The sequence below is a fragment of the Nelumbo nucifera genome, chromosome 5 (assembly GCF_055504915.1).
Source record: "Nelumbo nucifera cultivar China Antique chromosome 5, China Antique-T2T, whole genome shotgun sequence".
NCBI classification, from domain to species: domain Eukaryota; kingdom Viridiplantae; phylum Streptophyta; class Magnoliopsida; order Proteales; family Nelumbonaceae; genus Nelumbo; species Nelumbo nucifera.
In genome coordinates, this window is record NC_142653.1 from 81,297,408 (window position 1) to 81,308,498 (window position 11,091).

An 11,091-nucleotide genomic window follows, 5' to 3' on the forward strand; every position below is an offset into this window, starting at 1 on the left:
GAAATGATTTGGGCCAAAGACCTCACACCACACCTCCCATACTTCCTAACACAAATAGAAATGATTTGGGTGAAGAGTTAGACAAAAGGTGAAGAGTAATGGAAAGTTGGTCAAAGAAAATGAAATTTTTGAAAAAAAAAAATAAGGGCTTGTTCCTCAAACCAAAAGATAAATCCTAATCACAACCTGTTAAACAATAGCAAACGAAAAACAAAACATGAGGGCTTTCCCCCTTTTTCCCGATATTGAGGATTACCGCTTGGGGAAGGTTCTCGAATAGGCTCCATTGGAGGTTCCAAGCTTTCTACCATTGCTGGGTTCTCCTCAGAGCAAGCACAATTGGCAAAACTTGGGTTGAGTGCCTGTAACGGTGCATTTAACCAAGGTATGTGCAGGTAGCCATTAAAATCACCATTAATAATTAAAAATGCCAATAAATGAGAATAAGTATTAGCAATTAAAACACTTGGTTTACCAAAAAAAAAAAAAAAGATGATTGAAAAACTTGGAACTGCACACGTGTAAGCATTGAGAATAGAGACGCCTACGTGTGAGAGCTGTGGTGTGACGTCTTTGGCCCTCACACATTCCTTTTAAGGATCATTATGTTCCTCCAACTCCAAAAATTAAAAAAAAAAAGTTTTTTTTTAACTATAATAGGCCCAAACCTTCTCATTTTAATAATATCTTACAAAAATAATTTAGTAATTTGGATTAATTATATTCATATTTTTTCATAAATAATAATAATTACTTAATAAAATCATAGTGTTCTATTTTATTTATTCTAATTTATTAATGATTAAATGGTGCAATCTTTTGTAAATATTACTTGAATATGTAAAATATTTAAATATTAATAAATATATAAAATTAGGTTATAGTCATAATTAAATTAATCTAAGCCTGATCTCGAGGTTTAGGACTTCAGTTTAGGCTTTGGTTGATCCTCCACCTAAGCCAACCCCTCAAGTTGCACCCCTAAGAGCAATGTAAAACTCGTAATTAGACTAAATCAAATCGAGTTCAACCAATGCATGCATCATTTATTCATTCTTAACTATTTTTAAATAAAAATTATTAATATTGAAACCAAAGGAGCTATTGTGGATGGCTACCCCCATTGTGTAGCCTAATGAACCAATAAATAAAATAAAATAAAATAAAATAAAATAAATATAGGGATAGATTTCAATAGTGTATTAAAAGGTTGCTTAGCTTGAATTGACCCACACCCTAAGAGTAATAATATTTATTTAGGCCTAGGAAAGGGACAAGCTTGCTGTGTTAATTATAAAACCATGGTCTTTTTTTTTACAAATTAAAAGTTTTACTTAATTTTAGTCTATTGTAAAAAATGCATAAAAATTTCTATTAGTATATTAATTAATATAGAATTTGTTATCTAAATACGTATGCATATAACTTCCAAGTTGAGTTTAGGAGTTAATTAGCTTGGGCCCTGCCCGCTAGGGCTACCAAAGGACTTTGAAAGGCTAATACCCGATTTGACTCCAAATCCAATTATCTTGGATTTGGATGTTAGAATTTACACCCAATTATATAAAGTTTATAATTGATAAATTTAATATTTTGTACTATAAATTTAAAAAAGTTAGCTTCTTTAAAATCTTTTTAATTTTTGTTGGTTATTTTAAACACAATAAGATGGTTGTGGATTAAATCTGAATTTGATCCAAAATCTGACATATCATCGAATGTGGATGCGGATGTAGCTGTATCCAATCTAAATCGATCCATTTACAACCCTATTGCCTACATTATATGTAGGTTTGGTGCAAATCTGAGCTAGACCTAGCTTAGAAGAATATAATTGTTTGAGCCTAAAAATTTGTAGGTCTAACCAAGTTAGGAGAAGTTGAAATGATCACCCCTAAGTAGGAGTCTTATGACATTTCTAATTGGGGCATTATTAATTTTATTGTTTTAATTAATTTTTATATGGAAAAAATGGTTATTACTTTCAATAATTTTTTACTATTTATTATTTATTTTAATTACATTATAATTTTTTTATTAATTTTAGTTATTATGTTTCAAATTATAATTTTCTAACAATTAACCAATTAAATAGATTTTGAATATGAAACAAATAAATGGGATTTGGATGAGAGTAAAATTCTCTCTCTCTCTCTCTAGAATACAATAGGCTATTAATGTATGTGTTTGGTTCCGTTGGCGTTTATTGAAAAAACACCACCACATTAGTGCTACATAGGCATTGGCATTTATTGCATATGAAGCTAAATGAAACAACTATTTGGTTTTACCGTTTATCAAATAAAAGGTAAAAAGCTGAAATGTTTTGATTTTTGTGCATGGGGCATTTGGGGAAATGCCAAATTCTTGATCCCCAAATGCCCCAGCGTTTCTTGAAACCAAATGCTGATGTGTCACACTTTAACGAGTATTAATCTAAGGTGGAGAGTAAAAAACGTTTAAAGTGAAGCCCAACCAAACAACAAAAATATGAAACATTAAAAGTAAAAAACGTTAAAGTGAAAAAGTACAAATAAACGGCCACCCATAAATGTAAACAGAACCAAACACCCTCAATGAAAGAGGCCTATAGAAACATGTTAAAATAAGTTAATGGTGGAAGGGGTGGGATTTATTTCTTATAATTCTCCCTCTCATTATTTTTAGGTGATTTAACTATTTATGATATTTTTATTAGCTAATTCTTTAACTGTTGGCCCATGTTGACCTTGAAGTTTTAGGCCTAATGCAGACTTGGGGGCACGCTAAATTGAAATGATCACCCCCTAAACAAATTACTTTTGATTTAGTAGATTAATGAGAGGAGACATAATAAAATAAAAACGGAAAAGAGAAAAATTAAAAAATTAAAAATGGAAAAGACTAAATGAATTTTAAGCAATTTAATGAAGTAATTGAGATGAGAGAATTAGTGGAGCGAGTTATTGGAGGAGAGAAAGTTAATGGAATGATTAATAAGGAGAGAGAATCAAAGGAGTTAATGAGAAAGAGAAGAAAGAGTTAATGCTGAGTTAATGAGGAGAGATGAAAGTCTTAAACACTTAAAGTGGAATGGCTACTTAAGTAATTTTGTTCAATTTAAAAAGAAAAAAATAGAAAAACCACAAAATAGATTAATGGAGGGGAGAAAGGAGAGCCATGTTGACATGGCATGTCTTGTTTTGTTACATATTAGTAGCGACTTGTAAGATACAAGGGATTTGTCGAGGGAAAATGAAATAACAAAAACTAATAACTATTATAAGCAATGAATGCAATGTTGTTTAAAATAATTATATTTATTTCAGTAATTTATTGCTTAAATAATTTAGTGATTTAGTGATTTGGATTAATTATATTAATAAATTTTAACAAAAACAATAAATATTGCTATTTACTTAATAAAATAATTACTTTTTCATATTATTTATTTGTGTTTATTTTATTTATTTTACTTTATTAATTATTAAATCTTATAATTTTTTTGTAAATATTATTTAAATATTATTAATTTTATAAAATTAGGTTGTAGTCATAATTAAACTAATCTATAGGTTAAGTTTTTTAGTCATAATTAAATTAATCTTAGCCTGAGCTTGAGGTTTAAGACTTTGGGTTGGGCTTGGGTTGATCCTCAACCTAACCCAATTTGCCCAAGTTACACCCCTAAGAGCATTGTGACATTTGTAATTGGACTTACAACCCATGCATGCATTATTTTTGGATTTTTAACTATTTGTTTGATAAAAATTATTAATATTGAAGTTGAAGGAGCTATGGGGGATAGGCTACCCCCATTCTATAGTCCAATTAATTAACCAATAAATAAATAAAAGATCTTGGGCCAAATTTTGATAGTGTATTAATAGCTTTTAAAGTTGTTGCCTAGCCCAGCCCGGCCCACATTGTTGGAAGGGTTAGAAATCAAGTTTCACATGGCCAAACCAAGTTTGGTGGCTGGCCGAATTTATAAAATTTTTCTAACCCAACCCAGGAACCAATTTCCTAATGATTTTAAAATATAAAATTTCGGGATTGGTTTTGCATTAAACTAGACCAGACTTGAAACCCAAATTAAAACCGATCATACCTAATATGGAGACCACAATGTGCATCTCCTAGAGTGGTAACTCACACCCAATGTCAATCCCAAAATTGGCCTCTAATTGAAAATGGTGTAATGTGTACATGAAGCCAATTCAACAATACCGTTTCAATAAAACCGGTTCAAAACTTGATTGGATCGATGTGGGTATGTAAACCTGATATCCTCTAATGTTTTTCTTGCAAAAACAAATTAGAGAATTGATGGAAATCAGTCCCTATTACAGTTAGGTCGAATTAGGGTTTTTGGGAAGTAAGGGAGAAGAGAAGAGAGCGAGAAATTGGAAAGAACTAGTGAATTTGCCCTCCCCTTAGTCCCTTGTATAGAGCACTCTGCTAATCTAATTAAGAGCTTATCTAAATCAATTTTGGACAAAGACTCTATCTTTAATTGATAAGCATTATCTTCTTAAGAGAATGAATGCTCCATACCCAAATCCATGCCCATTTTCAACCTAAATCACATGACAACTTAAGTTGTCATGTAACCTCTTAACTAATCATATCAGTAATAGGCCTTAGGCCCATTTTCTTTAATGGTTCATGTCCCAAGGTGTTGCATGGCCACTTTAGGCCTAAATCAATAAAATGCAAAAGACCGCCAACTTAGGTGCAAAATAATTTAGTAATTTGGGCCTAAATCAATAGAATCCAAACCACTTTGGGACTTAGGCCCATTAAAATGCTAAATCAATAAACAATTCAGGTACCACAAGAGACTGCCAACTTAGATGCAAAAGACCGCCGCCTTAGATGGTCAGTTGAATTTGAAGCGACAGTCATACCGAGCCACCAGCTTAGCATTAATTAGGCCTAAGACCGCCGCCTTAGATTTCTGTCAAACTCCCTCGTGTTCTTAGGAGGTGGTCCGAACTGTTGGCTCAGGTGTTAAATGATCGCCACCTTAGGTTTTGCCAACATCACTTGTATTTTTTGGTGGCAATCTAAACCACCGGCTTATATGCTATATGACCACCGCCTTAGGTGTTGTTTGTGGCTAAACCAGTGGTTGCATGACCGCCAACTTAGATCTTTTTTTTTTTCATTTTTATTTATACCAGGTTAATTCTAACATTTTTTTTTGTCATGTTGATAGCTAAGCTGGCGGACATGATCGCCGGAATATACCTTTTTTTTTTCAAAAAAAATTCATATACCCGCTTAATTGCAACATTTTTGTGGTACATAAATTGTTTATTGGTTTAGCATTTTCGTACCTGTTTAATACAACAAAACCATTTGATAAAAATCCATTTAAAATGAAATCTATTAATTCAAATATTATATTAAAATATCCAAAAGACATTGTTCAAATACAATATCCAATTGACATATAAATAGTACAAGAACTTAAAAAAATAATCAAGTTCTCTAATAATGCAACACATCTTCCAATGCAAATCCACTTAACATATTGGTTGAACATGCAAATCAAAACATATAAATATTAGAATTATATTCAAGTATTTTAACTATAAAGATAGGAATAGTAACTAAAATTTACAAAAAGGTAGAATCTAAAAAGTTGGATCACTAGCTAAACAGTAACTATGCAGGAAGATGGATACTGTTGACTCACATTAATGTAGACAAAGTAAGACCAGTGAATTCAAAGCACATGTAATGGGTAGGATCTAGGATGCAATGTAAGTTCAAAATTTGCCAAAGACACTCTCAATGGGAAATTTGCCAAATTCAGAGCACATAACTATAGGAAATTGGCCAAAGGAAAGACACTCTCAACATGCTATTTGATTGTATGCAACTATAAAGAAAGAATACTCAGGGAATATCATGATAATATATAGGAAAATTAGAAGATACTTGAACTTGATCCTTTAAGAATCCTTATATCTTCATTATTGTAGATTTATAATGATACCCAAAGATCATTTAGTCTTTCCATGATCACAACTGCACCCCTACACTACAGGAGCAACCGCACGTTTACATGGGAAAATGAAAGGATTTGGCATGTTAAGGCCTAAGGGGGAAAAGAGGACCCTGGTAGAGGTTTGAGGTGACATGAAATAGCTGCTACCCTCTATCCTGCATCCCACCCCATTTCTAGCAATAACCCTTGTAGCTTCACAAGCAGAACTTGGCATCAGTATTTTAAGGCTTTTGAAGTCCAATAGCTTGTTCCATATTCAGTGGAGTCATTGGGTTGCTAGAATCTGAAAGGATTGAATAAGAAAAGGAATGTGCTTTGGAACTGTATTCAGTATGGTTAGAGAGGAATACTTGACATCTTTGAGCAGAAAAACGATTTGACATTATTGGTAACATTTTTCTTAACTTTAGAAAAGCCTATCTCAACCATCTAATTAAATAGGCATTTGGCAAGTCTTTTTAGGAAGATCTTCCAATTAGAACTATAATTGGTAACAAGATTAAAGAGATTTTATTTAAAACTAAAGGTGGCAACCCTTCTCAAAAGTCTATGGTAGAAAAAGAGATTTTATTAAGAAAAGAAATGAAATGTAGGCAAAAGGAAAAATGTTTCAAACTAGATTTATGTTTTGGATCAACGTATTTCAAACTAGAATTTGCTTTCTATGTATCAGGTGACTTGAAACTATCTTTGTATCAGTAAAAGGAATGCATTGATCAGGAAGAAAATGAGAAGGTTGAGACCAGTGCATCCTATTAGTTTTGAAATTGGAAATTTATAAATTGGGAAAGGCTTGGAAGAGTTTCAGACCAGGTAATTCATTGGCACACCTTTGCTTCAGCCTGACCAAAGCTAACCTGAACAAGGAGACTTCAGTGTAAATTGTTAGCAATATAATCATTTTCTAAACACAGACAATTCATGTAAGCTTTTCTTAATATATAAGTAATAAAAATTTTGAAAGTACAAATGGCTGATTTTAATAGTTGAAATGGCAATGGATGACATACAATGCAAAATGTTCGGCATGGAAGTATGGTTGTTTTGTATATGGTTCCTGAAAATTAACACAAATACATCCAAATACTCAGATGATGCAGAAATACATTCGAACCAGAACAACTGATGGTTAACAAGTAAAACTAATTGAAATGGACTGTATTTTAACAAGGGGTCCCTCCCACTCAGGAACTCTTTTTTAACATCAGGTTAGAATCTCTATAATGCCCATACCCAACTATGTATTTCCATATGTAATCTGACAGAAATTGAGGCAAAAAGCTTCCTTTCATGTGAGAGGAAGAAATTTATTAAATTTTGACAAATTGTAAATAGGTCTTCCAGTGATGATATTAGGACAAAATCATCATCATCATCATCAAGACCTTATTCCCAATTCTGGCTTCAGCAAATGAATCCTGATCTGCTACTGTCTAGAATGGTTTCAAACAACAAATCAAGATTCATCAAATAACATACCAATAAAATGGATACTCGAAGACGAGCTAAAGTTTCTAGGATAGCTTTGATATACTAAAAGAAATGCCAAAATCAAAACATCCCATACCTTTTAAATCTAGCTAAAAGCATTTCATGATTTTTGGATTGTGTTTCTGAGATTATTACTCGACCAACAGCACCAACATCACCACTCATATCTATGGATTCTCCTTCGCACTCAACAAGTGCCTGAATATAACACAAAAATTTTTAAAAAGAGTCACAGATCCAATGGCATGGAACTATGGGTTCAATTTCATGTGATAGGTACTACAGTTGCATTGCTATCATAAGTACAACTAATCTGCATCATCCAACTATATTTAGTTGGATGGTGCAGAACGAAATTCAGAAATGCAATAATTATAGTCAGAAAGCACTGAAAATCTACAAAATCCAACCAAGTGTTGTATTAACCATTCAGGTTTGAAATTATGGTTCAATCAGATGCTGCTGATTTAGAAAATCTATGATGCCGGAAAGATATGATACCAGAAAGGTTTGAAATTATTGGTTGGTTGTAAGTTTTTCTGGTATCATGTCTTTCTGGCATCATAGTCAACCCTACTTTTAATTCTGGAGTTTTCTCGGTTAAATAAAAAGTTAAATGCATTTCATTCAAAGAAGATCCCTTCAGATCATGATCCATTGACAGCCCTAATCCTAACTAACAATATTATTTTGTATAGAAAACAATAATTAAAATAAGCCAACGAGCTTAATCCATAATCCTAACTAACAAACTAAATATTGTTAGAAAAAACAATATTAGCAAGTTAAACATTATTTAGCATGCAACAGTACAAAAAATGTACACAGTCAACAATTAAAGAAAAAAATTGATCATTAGCTACTTAGTTCTTACTGAGTATATACTACACCAATGATTCAGCAAGCAATCAATCACTGGGCAAATCTACCATTTCTGATGCATTTCAATAATTGGGATAAATCCCTTCTTCCTAAACTTGACAAAGCAATAAGAAGAAGGGCAAGGTGACCCTAGGAAAGCACCTTGTTGCCTGGGCATCATCTAGGAAACCCCCTAGGTGATGCCTTGACAACTGTGCTTCTACCTAGAATTTCTCTTCAGTTCTTGCATCTTTTGGTCTGTTGTCATTCTCTGTATATTTGTATGAATTCTATTACTAAGAGCAATAAATCCTCATAGCAAATAGAAGAGTTCCCATCATTGTTTGACTTTGATTCCAACTAAGATCTTTAAGAGAAAGAAATCACAAAGTTTCCCAATTTCTTGTCTGATCATTTCTGATATGTGATAAGACAAATATAATTAAGGCACTGATCATCTAGTTAGGTTGCTCAGATAAGAAGTCTACATTGTTCAACCCTCCCCCACCCCCCACCCCCCCCCAAAAAAAAAAAGATACAAGTTTAAATGACCCACGATTTCCAGCCCAAAAACCCTTGATAGGACCCTTTTAGTGTCATTCATTTCAACTATAAATGGGAACTTTTGAACAGATAATGTCATCCAGAGAGAACCCAATATAGGGTTGGCATGGACTGCAGAGTGAAAATGGCCAATCTAGAAGTTCCCATCTAAGATGTATGGTCTGGATTGTCATGATAAATCCAAGAATCCCAAACGGCAGAAATAGGTAGGTCCATCGCAGTAAGACTACCATTGTAAACGTATTTACATTAGCATATGATAACTGAAATCAGAAAATGGGTCTACCTTCGAACGTTGGACTTTATCAGATAACATCAGAGGTAACCTAAGCAAATGTGGTTAATTCAGACAATCCATGACAACATTATATATTTTATGTAGCTTGGCTCCCCAAGGAGAACTAGTGAACCGATATAAATTGAGTTGTATGTGTAGTAACCATTGCAGCATCTTAAATGAGGTTCAACATGCTTATTCCTCTCCAATACTTCTTCCTCACCATTCCGGAAACTTAACCTTGCTGTGGTCTGGTCAGATCTGCAGCGAAAAAACTAGAGAGTAATGAGGAGAGAGTGTGAAATCTAATAGAAAAAAGAAATCGCTGTGGTCTGATCTGGTCTGCAATAGAAAGACAGGGGAGGAATGAAAAAGAGTGTGAAAGAGAGGAGAGGAAGAAGAAGAATAGGAGAGAGAGTGTTAAGTTTCTATTATTGGTGAGTGAGGAAGGTATTAATCCACTAAAGCTGTTATTTGCCAAATTTCTATAACAAAAGAGAGATAAAAGCAAATAAAAGAAGTAAGAAATACAAAGTTCCAATTTCCAAAGAAAATTAATTAGTCCACAAAATTGCAAAAGTGATGAAATACTTACAGCATGTTCAGGCCAGGAAGGTTTCTCAGGAAGCTAGGAATTTCTCCACTTAAACTGTTATTACTCAAGTCTCTGCAAACCATAAACAGAAATGATAAAACAAAATACCAATTAGTAAAGTTTCCACTTGCTTGCTTTTTGCACAGTTCTTTGTTTCTGATTTAACTACTTACATTAGTTGGAAAGTATCCAAGGCGCTAAAATCTGGGAGAGATCCCTGAAGTCTGTAGTTACTGCAATTCCTATGAATTGTTTGAAAGAAAATGAGTAAATAATGTACCTTTGGTAGTCAACAAATTTAGTAGAAAAAAAAAGTAAAAGAAAATAAACGATGAAAAAGAATAAATAGTTGGTAAACCAGAAAATAATCAAAACACATATGAGGAAACAAGATTTACTATGTCGAAATTTGAGGTGTATCGCTATTAATAGTACATAGAACCCAGTCCCAGGGGAATTCATTTGGAAGACAGGGGTCACCGCTCCAATTTTGAAGTTGAACAAAAGTTTGTTGCAGCAAAGATAACGCTTTTACTGGTATAGAAAACCAAAAAAAAGGAAAGTAAGCCCAAATTTGAACACCAGATACCTTATGGATATGCAGAAAGATGTATTAGTGGATAAGAAGCTTCTTCCTCATCAAAATCTCCAGTGAGAGAGAACCCTAGAGGAGGTAGTAGACCTGTTGGCAACTCCAGTGAGAGAGAACCCTAGAAGAAGCTTCTTCCTCATCAAAACCTCCCATGATCCATTCTCCACAGTAGTAGAAGAAAAGAAAGTTGATCTCCTTCAACTCATTACTTTTATCCATAAAGATGGACTGACCCACATCTGTGGTGTTAAGCTCAACCGAGGAGTCGATGGTGGAGCAGATTGCCTTCGAACAATGTTTATCCCTCTGTAAGATTCTCCGTCAAAAACATAGGAAGAACCTTTTGTATTTTCGATTAGGGAGCACATTGCCTTCGTGCGCAAAAAAATAAAATTTTGGATTCCCCGCGTGATTGTATTAGACTGGTTTAATTTTAAAACTGTCGCCTCTGTTTCCGAACCCAACGGGAGGCCTCTTCAGACATCACTATAGTGGCGGTCATTACGACCGCCGGCATAGACCGTTTCTCTTGTAACGATATAAATATGTGGTCACCATGAGGTAATCCATCTTGGCTTTTACTACTCTTATGCTCTCTAGCTCTTGGGTGACCTCATCTAAGTACTCCCTCCTCATGCCTCGTCCAACCAGTTACACACTTACTAACTTGACCGTTGGAGTCTCCACCCCTAGGATAACACTCAGGGCCTCTG

General features: G+C 33.6%; 1 protein-coding gene across 16 annotated transcripts; it reads right to left on the reverse strand.

Annotated features, from left to right (window-relative positions):
• Positions 1 to 5,362: 5,362 nt before the first annotated feature.
• Positions 5,363 to 10,880, reverse strand: LOC104593825 (uncharacterized). 16 transcript variants are annotated; one of them, XM_088887298.1, is made up of 8 exons: positions 10,376 to 10,880; positions 9,960 to 10,028; positions 9,787 to 9,858; positions 9,201 to 9,452; positions 7,566 to 7,687; positions 7,009 to 7,055; positions 6,809 to 6,868; positions 5,363 to 5,509 (listed from the first exon to the last, which is right to left on the reverse strand). In XM_088887298.1, the coding sequence occupies exons 4-8, from the start codon at positions 9,228 to 9,230 to the stop codon at positions 5,391 to 5,393; spliced, it is 378 nt and encodes a 125-aa protein (XP_088743424.1). In that variant the 5' UTR covers positions 9,231 to 9,452; positions 9,787 to 9,858; positions 9,960 to 10,028; positions 10,376 to 10,880; the 3' UTR covers positions 5,363 to 5,390. The 16 variants fall into 16 exon arrangements, 6 of the variants coding, with proteins under 6 accessions (XP_088743424.1, XP_088743425.1, XP_088743426.1 ...); XM_088887299.1 differs by having other exon boundaries at positions 9,201 to 9,466; XM_088887300.1 differs by lacking the exon at positions 10,376 to 10,880 and adding an exon at positions 10,185 to 10,369.
• Between the last annotated feature and the right edge of the window lie 211 nt (positions 10,881 to 11,091).

Coding starts and splice junctions, on each gene's coding strand:
- LOC104593825 (XM_088887298.1), bottom strand. CDS start 9,230: ATGTTATCTGATAAAGTCCAACGTTCGAAG. Junction 7,056..7,565: donor CTTTTAGCTAGATTTAAAAG/GTATGGGATGTT, acceptor GTTAATTTTCAG/GAACCATATACAAAACAACC. Junction 6,869..7,008: donor CATGCCGAACATTTTGCATT/GTATGTCATCCA, acceptor TTTACACTGAAG/TCTCCTTGTTCAGGTTAGCT.